Source organism: Sesamum indicum, linkage group LG6 (genome assembly GCF_026168435.1).
Source record: "Sesamum indicum cultivar Baizhima isolate 11 linkage group LG6, ASM2616843v1, whole genome shotgun sequence".
Classification (NCBI taxonomy): domain Eukaryota; kingdom Viridiplantae; phylum Streptophyta; class Magnoliopsida; order Lamiales; family Pedaliaceae; genus Sesamum; species Sesamum indicum.
In genome coordinates, this window is record NC_142662.1 from 19,044,675 (window position 1) to 19,062,742 (window position 18,068).

At 31.6% G+C, this 18,068-nt stretch overlaps 1 protein-coding gene across 2 annotated transcripts; it reads right to left on the minus strand.

Moving 5' to 3' along the window:
* Positions 1-948: 948 nt before the first annotated feature.
* On the minus strand, positions 949-9,080 carry SAY1 (Ubiquitin-like superfamily protein). Of its 2 annotated transcripts, XM_088881871.1 has the most exons (12): positions 8,866-9,080; positions 7,937-7,998; positions 7,256-7,808; positions 7,095-7,178; positions 6,904-7,022; positions 5,961-6,177; positions 5,618-5,833; positions 5,411-5,542; positions 2,275-2,418; positions 1,701-1,757; positions 1,360-1,503; positions 949-1,273 (listed from the first exon to the last, which is right to left on the minus strand). In XM_088881871.1, the coding sequence occupies exons 1-11, from the start codon at positions 8,947-8,949 to the stop codon at positions 1,396-1,398; spliced, it is 1,776 nt and encodes a 591-aa protein (XP_088737997.1). In that variant the 5' UTR covers positions 8,950-9,080; the 3' UTR covers positions 949-1,273; positions 1,360-1,395. The 2 variants fall into 2 exon arrangements, with proteins under 2 accessions (XP_088737997.1, XP_088737996.1); XM_088881870.1 differs by having other exon boundaries at positions 949-1,503; positions 8,866-9,079.
* Between the last annotated feature and the right edge of the window lie 8,988 nt (positions 9,081-18,068).

Genomic DNA, 18,068 nt, shown 5'->3' on the forward strand with positions numbered 1-18,068 from the left:
CTTCTGGCTCCAAAAAAATTATTTTTAAAATGGTTGAGATACTAACTTCTGATTTTAAAACTGCAAAAAAAAGCACTTTGAGGCCAATAGTTAGAAGCACCATTTTAGCTGTTTTGGCTTTTTTATAAATAAATTTAAAATTTTATTTTTAATTATTTTACCCTTACTATAATAATTTTATTTCAATTTTATCATTTTTAATTTATTTTAAAAATTATATATTTAAAGTTGAATCGAAGTTCCCAAATAATTTAAATTTTAATAATTAAATTTGCACCTCCAAATACTTAATATTTTTAACTTTTTATATTTTATATGCTACATTATCTAATTATATTATTTCGTTAACATATTATTATTTGATTAATTAATAAAATAATTATTTCTTGCAATCATGCAAGTTTAACTATTCTACATGAATTCAAAATTATATTATCAGTATTATTAAATTAAACTGATTTTTTAATATTTTAAAAATATAAACATGAAATACCAATCGAAATAAAACTTACAATTTTTGGTGGAAAAGGAAAATAATAAGCAAAAAAATAGCATCTTCACAGCACGTAAAAACAAAATAATCTTTCCTCAATTAAATTTATTTTAAAAGTGATTTTTCTCCAAAAGCTATCAATTTAGATTTTATCTGTTTTTTACTTTTTTTTACAAACACTACACATTTTTAATTCTGCTACAACTTCCAACTTTTTCTACAAAAATTATTTCTATAAAAGTAGAAGTTTTTGCAAACAAACCCTTACTACTAGAAGAACCAGATTAGGAAATTTAAGTAATCCCTCGTGTAAATCGTGTTCTAATACGCTGGTGGCAAGACTAAGATCATTGTTCGTCATCTATTTTCCTAAATCATAGTGTTTCACGCGCAACGCATAATTTGTGGGTACAAAATGCAACATCAGAATGCGACAATTAACTGCACCAAACCCGTTGAAACAGATGGAATACGGGCGTAAATAATTAGTCCTGACAGTAGAAGTATCCGAGTCATCATAGTGCAAAATAACTGTAGTAAAGAGTAAAGATACGAGGCAGGTCCTGCATTTGCGAATACAATGTTTCGCTCTTCCGATTACCTTTCCAGGCATTAACAAATGTAGAGAAACACAATTTACAAGCGACCAATGTACGAACCTTTCCAGGTTGAATTCCAACTGACTTCAGGTATGCCAATCGATATAAGTCGACATGCCTTTCATGTATATGTAAAAGTTTTATGTAAAACGACCATGATCAGAAGCCATCAGATGCCACTCTGTTGACAATGTCATGATGTTAACAAACCACCCAACACCAGACACCTCGATTTGTAAAATCAAGGGAAATAGGGGAAGTTTTAACCTGCAGTCTTGAAAGCTTAAAGAAATTAATTATATGCTATATCAACTCCAGATACAAGGCTTCTTGTTTGCTGGTGAGGCCCAATTCATTCAGAGTTGAGGTACTCTCTCCATCACTGAAAGCACGTCGAGGATAAGGCCTTACCTAAACCAGAGAAACATGCAAACAATTAGACAACCAAGTTTATGATAATACATCGTTGGGTTCTCTTAATGTGTCCCATCTAAGAGTGTAACAATTCTCTGACAGAGTATGCTAAAGTGATAGATGATTATTATTGAGATTATTGATAAAAAAGAATAACCAATACAAAATAAGAAGAGTGTGTCAGATAGATTTACCAATCTGTAACTGCCAGGTTTAACGGCTCTGCCAATGTCAATGAAGTCAAAAAGATACTGTAAAACCATCCAAACAATCAAGTCAGCTCACAATTGCAAGACACAACAAGGGTACCAAGACATAGCATTTTTAAAAAAGGTATAGTATGAAGAGATGAAATACGATATGTTTTGTTACATGACCCTCTAAGGACAACATAGAGTATCATCCAGTTCTTAACAGTGTAGAAATGACGGTCTCAAGTTAAATATGCAAACATGGTCCGGTAGCACAAAATAATAGGTTGACAGGTAGAAGGAAAAAATGGTTAATTCATGGCTGTCGAAATCAATTATTGAGAAACATCATTAATAATTCATGAACTAAGCAGGGAGCCCAAACTATTCCTATATTCTCCTTTCGATTAACATGATATGTTCTATATATTGTTCTAAAATCACACTTGATCTCAACTGAACTGAATTCTTTGGCATGTCCATAATATATCCAACTGCATACATTTGTATCACATTCTTAGATACCTGAAATTAGAAAAACGAGAGTATCTATAGTTTGCAGTCCACCACATATTACCTGTAGCTTGTCTGACTTACGAAACCGTCGACCTCTCCTATTTCCATCAGGCATCCGCACAAGAAGTGTGACAGCATTCTCATCATCTGCCGTCGGCTCCTGAGGAAGGGAAGCTTCTTTAGCTGCTAACTGTCTCTCAATTTCCTGGCCAATGATAACAAACATGTATATGAAATATGAGGATTTAAATCAGTGGGAGAGAACTGCATCAGAAATCAGTAAGAAGACAAAATGGTAAGAATAAGAATTAAAATTAACAATTACTCCTCAAGTCACTGCTTGGGTATATATTATTAGCTGGAAAGCTACATATTAGTAATTAATCGTTACGTCCAACTTTATGCTGAATATATAGAATTCGGAGAGCGTATCTTCACCCATCAAAGTCATTGTTTAAAAAATGTTGAATAAATAAGCTCAAGTCTCTGAGCTTCCAACAATAAGGGTCATTGCTAGGGATGGCTTCTGATTATGTGAGAAGGGCAACCTTTAAGTGGGTATGTGGATTTCCGAGAGGAACTGGTGATGAATTATGAAATTATATCTGAATTGGTTGACAACCAACATAGCCACCACGAACCCCATGAGGCAGAACAGTATGATTCCCATGCATGATACTCATAAATCTTAACTATTCAGATCAAAGAACCAGCATACTTGGAGAGCGAACAAGCAACAATAAGGTGTATGCAAGATCAGAAAAGTCGATGTTCCTCAGAGAGCGGCATCTGAAACTAACAATTTGATCAGGAAAAACTAGAAACGAAGAAACATATAGAAACTAGACACAGAATTAATATTCTTTTATGATATAAATTATCTCTAGAAGAGTTCACAACCTGAAAAGAACTCATTGGTATCTTCTGTTTCTGTAATCACTTGTCAGCACCATTAATTCAAGAACCACAAGTTCATTTTGCAAACCAATACAGACAAGTTCTCAAGGAAATGGGTTGAAGACCTCAACTCTAGGGACTAGTGTTATACATATTTTACCTGATACTTTATTAACTCAGAGATGAAACTGAAAATTTATGTGGGTGTAGATCAACTAGGTTCTTTCAATGCATTTACTTGAAGTGCATTTTCATTTGTGCACCAATTTCTATAAGAAAATGTGTGGATATAATGCAGAAAGGTAGACTTTATAATCCTATCAGTCAAATAATATTGAGTTGAGAAATTATTATTTAATTTATTCTGGTTTTATTATACAATAATTTTTTCTTTTTATTAGTTTAGTTAGTGGCACAAACATAACCAGACTAAATATTAGCGATGTGATCTACTTTGACTAGACACGTGGTCAGGTCTGGAATTTATTGTTATACGTACGAAGCAATGTTTTTGTTGAGAAACAATAAATTTAAATAGTAGAAAATGCAAAAACATAATGAAAATGAAAACAAATCCACCCTGTATGTGCATAAGAACATGTTTAATAGAAAAAGCAAAAGCAGAAATAAAATATATTTCTAGGATAGTGATATCAGATCTGAAATATTACTTAAAAAATCAAATCTGGAGTTTAAATGTGACTTGAAAGTAGTGACGGTGGATAAACGTGGCAGAAACACTAGTTCAACCCTATCAGAAGTCACCACAGTGATGTTATTTGGCATTATGTGTGTCTTGTGATCTGTGTGTTTGTGAGTGTCTGTCTGTCTGAGGCTCCGCATTTCTGCCTCGATCTTAAATGGGTATATGAGAGAGTTTGTATTTATGGTTCTCAAACTTTAACGAGTAGAGCTTGAAGATCACAATAAGAAGAAAAACGTCCAGGGTGAACCTCTGAGGATCAGGGGAGTCAAAAGTACCACAACAGGAGAAAAGGAAAGAAAAGAGAGAGAAAACAAAATAGTTGACTAATTAAATATTACTTCAGTAGTCATTCAAATGTCTTTCGAACCATAACCACAAAACATATTACTCCTATTTCCTTCATCAACTGTCTAAAATAAGCCTCCATTTCATAAAATGTAAATCCTTTTTCCCCAAAACTTCCCTCTAAATTTAGGAATGATGGCAACAATTTGAAGATAAACATAACTTGCACTTCTTCAACTCCACTTAAAATTGGCAATGGATCAAAATGGAAGTCTTACATAGTGTTTATGGTTCTCAAACTTTCACGAGGAGACTGTAAGGATCAGGATAAGAAGAAAAAGGTCCAAGGTGAACCTCTGAGGATCCGGGGAGTCACAAGTAGCACAAACGAGAAAAAGAAAGAAAGGAAAAAAAGAAAGCAAAATGAAAAATAGAAAACAAAAAGGAAATAGGTACACAAATAGTTGACTAATTAAATATTATTTTAGTAGTCATTCAAACGTCTTTTGAACCATACTCACAAAACATATTACTCCGATTTCCTTCATCAAATGTCTAAAATAAGCCTCCATTTCATATAATGTAAATCCTTGTCCCCCAAAACTTCCCTTTAAATTTAGGAATGATGGCAACAACTTGAAGATAAACAAAACTTGCATTTCTTCAACTCCACTTAAAACTTTCAAAGGATCAAAAAAGGAGTCTTAACTGTGAGACAACAGAGTAATTTAAATGGAATTCTGTTATGCCTTATAATCAGTAATGAAGCACAATGTGACAATTTATTTTGAACAACTTAAACTTATGATGTCCAAAACAAATGGAAAATTCATTAAGACGGTTTTTATTATAATTAATTTACCTTCTCTACACAGAACCGCTATTTAAAAGTTCAAAGGCATTTGGACTCTAGCAAAAAATTGCCAGTTGAAAATACAATTTCAACTTGTTAAAGAGACACCTACTTTCCACAATTCTATAAAAGCTCGCTCCTATTGAAAACTATAAATTGCAGAGTGTGTATAGTGTTAATGAATCCAAATATGGTTCAGACTCGAACTGCAATGTCTGCAAATTTTCAATCTAGCTAAACAAGGCAATATACCATAAGGTTCCTAAAGAAGTTTATCTAGAATTAACCCCTGGTCAGACTACCAGGATAGCATCATACATGTACTGAGTCTTAATCAAATATTTAGCTAATAAAATTATTATGTTAGTAAATTCAGAAATAAACTTATCGACAAGGGAAAATAATAGGTACGGTACAAGTGCTTCAACCATATACTAAAATCTTCAAGATAGGTACCTGTTCCTCTTGCAGTTGTCTACGGAATTCTTCCTCCCTGCGTCTCTCTTCAGCAAGAGCGGCTTCAGCTTCTTCCTTGGCCTTCAATTCCTTCTCTCTGTCAGCTTGTAATGCAGCAAGATACTCATCATCCTGCATAAGAAGTCAAAGATTTTTAACCAGGGGCCAAATAAAAATATAACCACCAGTAAGGTTTGCAAAGCAAACCTGTTGCTCTCGTATCAACCGCTGAGCAGTAAGAGAAGGCGATGGAGGACGAGGTGTACGTCTGGGGTAAGGACCCGCAGCTCTATCTAAACCATTCTGCATGAACTGATGAGGTGCATAAGGAAAATTATATCCACTTCCTTCAGGAATGCCACCAAACATCGCAGCCTCAAGCATTACAGCTTCATCATGTTCCTCAGATGAGATGCCACCCCACTTTAGGCATATGTATAAAAGCAAAATTTTTAATCAACTTATCCATAAAATAGGTGACTTTATTCACATTCCAGATGCTTGCATAAATCTGGACAAAATATCTAGATATCCAGAAAAAAGAAGCTACCTCATCAGAAGGGAAATCACTTCCATTCTGCTGCGGATGAATATTATCATTCTGTCGAGGACTTGAAGTTGGGCTAACCTCGACTCCTTCAATATCTTTCGGTGTGTGGGTAGAACTTGAAGTCACACGTCTTCTCCTGTGCCTAACCAATTGCAGCTCTTCTTCATCTTCAGCTTCATCTTGGATGGACGAGCTTCCAGCCTCCAACTGAGATTGCCTACAGATACCAAAAACTTATGTACTCCGGCTTATAGAATACCAGACCAGATACATTTCGAATACACAGGGACACTCCAACGAAATACTTCTGTTGTTTTTCTATTTCCATACATACTCAGAACATGGTATTAGTGTACTGAAAATGCACGAAAGGATCATGAAGACTCGATGAAGACAATGGTTTGAGTGCTAACTATGATCTGAAACCAACAAAAATAAGGTCAACTACATTGCTCAAAAATATTTCGGTTCAGGATGGATGACAATAAGGAAAATACAAATTATCCAGTAGAAAGAAAGCAAAGAACACGATGTACGACTATGCTCATCAATTATATTATAGACTGGAAACTTCCAATGTACTTAATTAAATTCGAAGAATTCCACACAAATATTAGTCTTATCATGTTTAACACTCACAGTTTGGAACCCCTAATCATTCTGCTTATTATATAAATTAACTTCAATTTTTTTACCATGTTTACCCTTTGCTTAAGTTTTTCAACCATAGAAATTAAAAATACTCTCATAATATGATATAACATATATATATATATATGATACTTTATGCACATGCCCTTGCATCAGTGTCTTGGAGAATGACCTGCAAAACTGTCCAATATTTTGCAATATCTTTGTTCAAAGCAAAAGACAATTACGTGGCGTGCACCAAATAATCAAAAAATGAGTATAACAAAGTATTAACGAAAGAAAAAGCATCTACCTTCCATTTGAAGGTGGAAATTTCCCCATTTCCTCTGTTGAAGCTGACTTCTGAGTCACTGGTTCTGAAGGACCAACTTTCCCTTCTAGTTCCCTGAGTGCTTTTTCTTTCTCCGCTGTCTGGATTTACCCCATGTCAATCACAATGATTATTGTAATTCAAAATGGTGTGCCCAGAAAGGAAGAGCATACCTTCAACGAGAGGGATACTGCACGTGCAAGCTCAGCATCTTCTTGGTGAGAATGCACAGGTCCCGGAGTGGGATTGCCGTGATCCTGCATCAGAATTAAGTTAATAATTAAACGTAATAAAAAATAACACTGTCCAAAGATATTGTATATATGTCGCGTACTAGAAGGTCATGTTGTTGACTCGACATTGCAGCGTCCTGCTTTGAAGCTTCAATGGCGGCTCGTATCATTTCTTCTTCAATATCATTGCTATAATCGGGCACATCAACAACTGTTGGAGCACTCGGTCTGGAGCTGGCTTCATTTCCCTGCCCATCTAGATGTGTAATTGGTGCATTTGGAATATTTTTGTCATCATCATTATCATCATCTAGAATGACAGTCCCATGTACTTCTGGGCCATGATATTGTGCAGTTTCAGTGACATCTTCAATGACAGGAGCACTGCCAGAATGACCAGATGCTCCAGTCCCATCTTTAACTTCAATTGGGATCTCTCTCACCGCTCTTGGATGTGAAACAAAAGGCAACCGAGAAGCAATATCAGTACCACTATCAAATATACTCCTGGTGAAGTTAGGATCAAGAAGGGAGAACGGATTCAAATCTCTAGCAAAGGGGGGTAAGGAAGATGGTCTGCGGGATTCGACAGGTATTGGATCATCAATATCCATAACATCATCCTGTGGAGCAGCAAAAGATGCCCCTTGAGCTCTACACAGAGAGAAACAAAAGAGGCATATAAGATGCTTGTTTACAGCACAAATAAACCTGGGGAAAAATAATTATTTATTGTAAGTAAAGAAGGAATAAACATTAGAATGACACGAAAAGATACAAACATGTTTCTATCCCCTTCACTGAAATGCGCATTAATAGCTTCATTGAGGTTGCCACGATGTTCCTGCCCAAGCAAGGATGTTAAAAAGCCACAATCAAATGAACAAGGGCAGATACTTGCATGAGAAACAATTAAAATAACAACAATTTTGTGGAAAAACACATCTTTTTAGAAAATATATACAGGAGGATGCCTTGTTCACATATGGCTCAATATTTGATGAGCGGTGCTATACATTGCCAGCAAGCCTTAACCAGCTTTTTCACCCACCCAATCTTAATGAGAAACCAGCAATTTTAATCACTCGATGAACTCAATGAATTAATACTTTGCGGCAAACAAAGGCGAAGGCTTTATGGGTGATGCATAAATTTCACTTCTTTTAAATGCCAGCCAAGGCCCCAAACTCTCCGATAGTACAGAAAAGGTAAACAACTATGATAATCACAACAGCCATCGATAACTTTATATCCAACTCACAAATCCATCCATCAATGAACGGCATTAGAATATTTTTACACAATAAGCAAGGTTGATTTCTGTTCAGTTCAAGCTGGCACTATAACCATTTGCTCAACCAACTTCAGAAAGAAATAATCATTTAGTTTATAAACCACAATATCAACCAAACCACGACATCAAAATTACAATACATCAACATGTTAAATTCACCAGAAATTATGATTCTCAATCCCACAACCAAAAAAAAAAGAAAAAAAAAACCTAATTTTTCTCACTAAAATACTGAATAGTCTGGACTCATCTGTCAAGCAACCCACCAAACTCCAGATTGAAATTCAACCCCAAATAATATATTCATATACAACAACAAAAAAACTCCGAATAATTTATCAATAAAGTAACAAAAAATAATTAGTACAAGAACTACAAACAGTAACAAAAGTAAAAAAATAAAAAATAAAAAACTACCTCCAATTTCTGAATAGCAGCGGCTTCAGTAACGCCGGTGATGCTCATGAACGTCTCGATAGCTTCTTGATCAGGTCTCGCCATTTTTTTCCCAAATTATTCGAATTTAGTTTCCTTGAATTAAAGGCAGATTTTTATTATTAATTGCGTAAATTGTGTGAGAAGAAAATTGGATAGGAATATATAAGGGCGAGAACCGAGCTGTCATTTTCGTGCCAGAGTTGGGGCGTTTTGGCAAATAAGACGAAGTTGGAGGACCCTTCTACAGTATTCTAAACTCCCACGCCTCCTCTTTTCCCCTTTATGGGCCTTTAGAATATTGGATGTCTTTGGGCATAAGTTAGGGTTTCAAATTTAGGGAATATTATGAAAGTTGAAAATCAATTACTTGGCCCATTTATAGAATTATTGAAATTATATTTTCCATATATATGTAGTATAATAAATACAATATATATATATATCATGGAATGTATGTTTTATGTCTAGCATTGTCAGTCAAATAAAAAAAATTGAGCTGTTCAAAATTTCGTCACAAATTCATTCAGTTCTAAATATATCAAATTAAACAAGACTTGCTATGTAAAGCGGTCCAAAAATCTTTTTTTCCATCGATGTGGGATGGGAATTTACGTGCTAATGCAACTCCTACATGCATCTCAGACTGTGTAGGCCTCAGAGGCCAACCTGCTCATACATGATATTAGATATCTTAAAAATACCATTTCAAATTAACTGGCAGAATAAAAATATTGTTTGGTATGTTTAGATGATGTGAGAACCAAATATTGTTCTCATGTTCTACCTTCAAATAAATATTCAATATTTTCTAATATGGGATCAGGTTCAAGCTGAATGAATTTCGATATCATATGTAGCATAACGAATAGATATATTAAAAAAGTCATAAAACAAGATATATAAAGATTCACTTGTTACGCTTAAGCTTGTCAATCAGATGGAGAGATCGAGCCTGCATAAACTCACTTCAAAAGTTAATGTACAATCATACATTCTTAAAAAAATGATTATTAAGGAGGACGACTTACATGTTTTATAAAGAGGTTTAGAAACCTTTTCCGATTAGTGTGGAGTGAGAGTATCACATCTTTACATACACCTTGGTCTCATTATGAATGATAACATATTGAGTTTGGGATGAATTGGTCAAAACTCAGGACCCTATCCACCAAAAAAATCTCGGACATGGGGCCTGACCCGTCCGAGACTTGAATTCAATGGGTTGGATCTTGTAGATGCAGTTTAAATCTTTCAAATACAAAAATGTATTCTTTTAAAAAATAATATTAACATAACTTTACAAGTATGAGAAAACAATATTATTGAAAGGTTAATTTTTTTAATAAAATTAGATTTGCATATTTTAGGCTTTAAAGTATTAAAAATAATATTACTTATATACACATTAAAGCGTCTATAAAATATTTATATCATTATTTTAAATTGTAAAATACTAATCTTTTAAATGGAATATGTGCATCTTTTCATACATGTATAAATGTATTTTATATAAACATATTTTAAATAATAAAAAAATATTAAATGGTTGGATTCGGATCAAATTCGAATCCAATACACTAGGATACGAACTCGCTCAAGAACTAAAATAGACTTCAAATCCCGTCTGTCTTTCTCCAACCCAAACCCATCTGTAGGTGTCATATAGGACTCACTTGAATGGGCCATGCCTTGGGCGCTCTTGTCATTATACTATTTGCCATGAGCCCACATCAATATTCATTACGGGCCCAAATATACTATTAAAAGAAAGGGGCTACTAATGGCCCAATGGGTATGGCTCAGGCCCACAAAAAAATGACCCATGTCTAAGCCCAGTGTATATTAAAAGATTCGGGCCCATACATACGACTCACTAAAATATATAAATATTGTCTGAGTTAGGACTGTCAATCAGTCGGGCCCATATATACAAATTTTTTTATGATCAAATTATTCCCATTTGTCTTCACACGTCAATGCATGTGATAAGGTATATATTCACTATTATAAGGTTAGATTAGTCAGAAAAAAATTGTTTAATCTGCAATAAGTTAGTAATAAATCAATCAAGGTAAATATCAACTTTTATTCAATTTTTTTTATTAATATCAACTAATTTAGTAAATTTTCACTAACAAATGGGCCTATTTGTTAGACGGAAGGAAATCTCAGGAGTACTAAGTATAATTTTTCAAACTACAGGAAACTTACGTGTAATGACACCAAATCCCAAAAAAGAAGAGTGTAATTATCTCTAATAATTACTCGAAAATTAGCTGATCAATTTTAATAGGATCTTAACTATAGTTTTATTTTTCATGAAAATAATTTACATGATTGGTTTTTAATATTTCTCTAATTTATATTTTTAATTCATTACTTGGTAGAATTCTCCACATAAAAATAAGATTAATTCGTAATTTAACTACGATCTACAGTTGTATAATTAAATCTGAAATTATAAATTTAAAGGCCATAATCATCTAAATCAAACCCAACAATAATCACATTGCCAAAGGAACACTTACAAAGAAACTTAAAAACAGAATGCATGCATCTTTTGAATCAATCAGTATTATTTACTCAAGCAACTAACAATGGCATTTATTTATTTTAATTTCTGGTTAAGTAAGTTACAATGTCCTTCCATTTCTCAAAGGCAAAGCAACCTTGGTACATGTTCACAAGTCAAATGTTATGACCACACATAATTGTCATGGATGACCACATCCACATACCCTATAAACTTATATATATTCTTTGAGGCGTTTAAAAATTAATAAAATAAATCAATTTCGATCGAAGTTGTGGATGATGTGTGGGGCCCTCGACCTGAAATTGGGTCCATGGTTGGAGGTGGGGTCCACAGATAGACTTCTATTCGCCTGTTAGGCTTGTTTAAGTGGTCCCTAATTAAAATTCTTTGATACTTAAGTTAGACGCAATTTTAGAGTAAATTAGGTTTGGTTGTGCTAGATCTCAATATGGTACATGCATACATGTTGAATGAAGCCCATTAGAGTTTATAGAAGGGCAACGTGTGCTGTGAAATATGAAGGAATGTGCGGAAGTTGTGTATTAGGAAGTCGCGGTAAGAGTTGGACTCTTTATTTTTAAGACAATTATTGCCCCCTCTCTAATGTTAATGGCCCAGATACAACGATTTATAATCTCAAAATAGCAATACTATAAATATTTTTCTCTAACACTACAAATTTTGAGAAAAACGAACCAAAAGATATTTTGAGACCCTCTTGATAAAAGACCAAATGCAGATTTTGCAAAATACTTTGAAATGCCCTTAGAATGCTTTTCGAGTTGAATGAATGCAATCAAATAGGAGGGCCTATTTATAAAAGTTGGAAAAATATCATTGTATAGACATGTCTAAGCGTAAAAGATGCTTGCAGAAAGATTATGACTTTTCATCCGAATAGACGCATCATTTCATCCTAAAAAACATACCATTTCATCTGAACAGATGCATCATTTCAACCACATGACATATTAATTCAGTGATTGACATATATTCAATTGTTTAGACACGGTTGGATGATAGATTGGACATCATCAACCATCATCCACATATCACGAGCTTGTTATGTGTTGCATATCATAACCAATTACCTTTTATAACTTAATCTGATTAAAATAAATTTATTTTTTAATTTATCATTCACCATTTTCTAACAACACGTCAGCAGGTATATTATGTACCCTTTAAGCCAAATAGTTTATCACATTCATCCTAAGACAAGGGGTACAAAAACGAGCATAAATTGTAATAAATTTCATAAAATTGAAGTTTCATAAGGACCACACACATATATCTATAAATTTTCAAATTATTAATTTCAGGAAGAATTTTATATGCATTAAAGAAAAGATCAAAATAATATTATAAACTATGCTAATAATATAATTTAATGAAGATGAATTATTTAATAATTTTCATGCTTGAAATGAATGGAAGTGGAAGAAATAATAACTTAAATTTTGACCAAATTAAATAATAATGTTAATTAATAAATATTTAAATAGGAAGTTGTCAGCGTACTTGGAGAGCAAGTAGTTTAATTACAACCTTGGAATTAGCAGATGCCACATTCTTACACTAATATGAACATGGCCTCTCCGTTTACCTCATTTTTGGCCAACTGTTTCCCTTTATTAATAAATAATAATAATAATATTATTATTATCATTATTGTTATTGTTATCAACATCATCATATGATTTTGTATTTTAGTTTAATCAAAATTTAAATCATGTTATAAACTATTCATTCCTTTCTTTTCAAAATTATTTTCATCTTTTTCAAATTCGATTGTTTGAGCGTATCGTCTGATTTTGGTTTTTTTAATTTTTAATTCTTGAAATAGTTATGAAAGTACATATTTTCATTAGAAGTATTTTATTAACATTATAATTTCAATCATTACATTATATATATTTATATACATATTAAATAGGGAGAAATGCAAGCAACCCCTTTGTGATATTGCAAATGAGCAAATTATCCCCTTATGAAAAAATAAATAGCGATTTACCTCTCTGTATTTTTTAAAATATAATAATTTATCCCCCTATGATTTTTAAAATGAAGTAATTTAACTCATTATACATGGGGTAAATTGCTTCATTTTAAAAAGTATAGGGGGGTAAATTGTTATATTTTTTTCATAGGAAGATACTGTGTTCATTTTCAATATCACATATGGATAAATTGTTGTGCACCCTATAAAAATTATCACTCATATTTTGATACGGCATAACTAATAATTCTGAAATAAATAAAAATAAATAAATAATCAATTTTATTTAAATTAAAAAATGTGTTTGATTTGACATTAGTAACAATAAAAAACTAAAATTATCATTTCTATTAAACACAACATCATCGACAGATCCATCCATATCTTACTTTTATAGGAAAATTTATACAAAATTGAAACACAAATTATTTTCAGCAAATGAAGCCGAGCTTTCAATTGGTAAGGTTGTGAATTCGAGTCTCATGAGTATGGGTGTATGACAACTTTTATAATATTTTGTTTTTTTTTATATTATTTTAACATACCCGTCGATTTGAATTATTGATTTATTGAATGGGTTATTTAAATTTAAATGTAAATGGATAATATACTATTAAAAGAAATAAAAAATTCAAGTTTTTTTAATTACTTAATGAATGGCAAAAAATTCTCATCACAAATTTGAACGGCTCAAAATGTGGAAACGTGGCAGCAATAATCCATCAGAAATTTTCTTGCTATTTTATTTCTTTATGAAGTCGAGCCATCTATTTTTTTTCGTTAGAACAAAAATTGAGTAATTTCGATTTCAATCATTGGGCTAGAACATGCCATCAAAATCATAAATCGTATACAGTAGTATTTACAAGTTACTCATCAATACAGTTCTCACTGAACTGTTTCAACTCCAACCACCATTACAGTTCTGAGCACGTCCCCAACATCATAAATCGCTTACAGTAGTACTTACAAATTACCCATCAATACAGTTTTCATTGGGTGTTTTCGACTCCAACCACCATCACCATTCCGAACATAAAAAATTACTTATAGTAATACTTACAAATTTTATTATTACAATTCTCATATCAATAAAAGAAATTAAACACAGAATAATCTAATTGGAAATAGTCCGTTCTTACCAATTGAGTCGACGATCATCGCCAAATTTCACCTATTATTCTTGACAGAGAGATAAACTTTATCTCTAATGAATGAATAACGTGCTTAGCAGTAAAATAGTCAACCCTGAGATTGGGGGGGAAAACCTGCATAATGTAGACATCTTTGGTTTTTATTAATTATTTTAATTAGTAAAATAAATAATATTTTTGGGAATTTACACCATTAATTAAATTAAAATAAACTCATTGACAACCTGAAATGAAACCAGAAAATTTATAGTGGTATTGATCTAAGAATACTTGGAAAACTGAGATAATATAAAATACTTTGCCAAGATTAACGTGTTGACTGCTACAAAACTTCCAAATTAATTGGATTAGGAGTGTAATTTTTTTGTTTAATTTTTGGTATAATATCGACTGATTATAATATTCTGTACGTTTATGTCGAACGCTCATCTCATCTTAAAATTTAAATTGTTAATAAGAAAAATCATTTACTATTTGGATCTTAATACGCCCCTTAAATATTTTATAATATTCTATGCATCTACGTTAAACGATCACTCATCTAAAAGTTTAAACTATTAGAGAGAAAAATTATTTAATATTTGTATCTTGATGTGTAGGGAAACATATATATTTTTTTGGTCTGACTTTAATGTCATTTTAAGAATTTTTTAAATATTAGAAATGAATTAAATATATTAAAAATATTATTAAGATAATTAAATAATTAATTATTATAAAATAGATAAATATCGAGATATAGTTTGGAAAGGAGATCGAAAATATTTTATTAAATGAGAGTTATGAAATACTAATATTAAAAATTGAAGAAGAATGAGAAAAATCAAATTGTGAATGTTCTTGGTATGAACATAGTATTTGATGCCAAGGGTGTAGGGCTCTAGGGCTAGCTTTATTTATTTATTTATTTTATTTTCAAATCTTGATATTTAATCTTATCTTTATCTTTGGAATAGCCATTTATTAAGTATGAATAGTAAAAATATTGAATAAAATAAGTATGGATTATAGCAATTATATTTATGTCACAAATTTTATTTTGAATCAACTACATTGTAAATTAAAATTTTATCATCGACAATCAATGTATCGTGTACCAATATCAGATATATTTAATTAATTGATAATTAGTTATTATTACAGATCATCAACTATATATTATTAAAGTTAACCGACTTTGTGGGACCTCAATTTCGCCAACTAAGTTAGCATTTTTTGACATATTTATATCACAAGTTCAGGTGCTAAAAATATTGAAAATTTTCTTTTTATTTCTTTATGTTTTATACGTATATTTTTATTTAATTTTTGAAGTATGATCCGAGACACATTATATATTTGCATTTTTATATTAAGCCCAAACTTCCTAAACTAACTAATTTGACATGCCGAATGTGAAATTCCTAAAATATCCGACGTTTATTGTATCTTCCTCCTACTTTGCATACATATCGAGTGTGCCCCATCCGCTAGTTATAATAAAGAATTTTTATTTTAATATATATATCGTTCTTCCACTAGTTATAGATATTGCTTAAAGAAAAGAAAGCGTAAATTACAACGTCCTCCTAAGGTTTGTCATAATTATAAATATCTCTTTATTGTTTGAAGAATTACAAACATCCTTTTGAAATTGACGATCTTAACAAATACCCACCTATAATTAGTTGTCACGAAGGAGTATTTGTTAGATTATTGTTAATATCAGGGGATTATTTGTAATTTTTTAAACAACGAATCGATATTTGTAATTTTCGTACACTTCAAAAGAACCTGTTGTCATTATAAAAAAAAATAAAAATTACCCGCAATAACAACTAAATTTGTTTTTATTACAACATGGATAGACTAGAAATTTGAGTTTGAACTCATAAAGAAGAGGTGCTGCTAACTCAACCAATGTGGAACTTATCACACCTAGAAAACACAGTCCAGTATTTGGATCGAACCCACATATTTGACTCGTACTTGGAAGAGTCAAAATTGTGGGAGTTACCAAGAATTTTCCGAAGGAGAGAGACATTGAATCTTGTCCAAGAAACAAATAATATTAATCCCTATATTAATACCTTTTTAAACAATAATAATTAAGTGCTAATGTTGTCATGTAATGTTCCTAAGTACAGAGCTGTAAAGACTGTATTATGGGACTAGGTTGGCAGCTTAATTACAACAACTCTCACAAACTTAAATTGTTGAATATATGTTATATATATATACCAAAAATAAATAAATTAAAATAATAAAAAATAATATGATGTTCATTACTATAGTTTTAATTTTCATTTTTATTGTTTTCTTCTTTTTAATTATAAAATGTAATACTTTGAAGTTAAGGATTTACATCATTGAACCAACGTCACGGACAGCAACATTGTTAAGAATATTCGAAACATTATCTTGTGTTTTGATCAATAAAATTAAGAATTACAAACGAATTTAAATATAAAGTCATTCAGAATTCTCTTTCTATACCCTTATTTCAGATCTACAACATTAAAGAAAATATATTTCTCATTTTAAACAAGAAGAAACTTTACGTATTTATCTTTTCAATATTTTTTTCCTCACAAAAATCTAAAATAGAGTTAATTTGAAATCTTAGTGGGTCAAATCTCTCAAATAATGAAGTCACATTCAAAATTTCATCCTTTGAGAAAGGGGCAAAAGGGAGGGAGAGTAGGTTTCTTTTACGCCTGTTGACCAGGATCTTTGTCTTAATTTTTCCAACAATTCATTCATTTTTATGCATGGCAGAGGACTCAAGACACCATTTTCACCCTTAATTCCCTCTTCCTATCAATTAATCCCGAAGAATAACTGTCTTGTAGTTGCTACACTCGATCTACAATACATTGAGTAGATGAATAATTGATGCGTACCTCATTTTTTAAGTTTAAGTAGTATATATCATTCATCTGTATATTCAAGAATACGAAGTTATGAATGTACTATGTGTTTCATTGACTGAGAAGATCATTGCTAGTAGTGCAATTATTAACCCTATATGCATTATTAACTGTAATTATTATGCTAACATGCATCATAAACCATCCAAATTTATTACACGTATTTGAGTTTAATTAATGAATTTCTTCGTCTACACATAACTTTGTACGTGATGTGTTAACAATGAGAAAATTGTGAGAATTTGGAGTATGAATTATTTTAGATGAAATTGTACGTGGATACTTGAAAATGTTCTCTAAATTAGGTAAAGCAAGTAAGATAAAATAGGTGCAATATCTAGATAAATTACAAGGAGAAAATCAAGGAAGATCACGAAATTGTTTCAAACTTGGGGAAAAAGTCCAAAAGATTCTGATTTAGTAAAGAAATGCTACTTGATATATGAAGATCTATATCTTTAAGGTACTTGATATTATATATATAAGGAATAATTCCTAAACTATGGTCTATTTATACAAACTATTTTTATTGTTTAAAAAATTATCCATACACATACATAAAACGTCAATGTTATTTACACAAT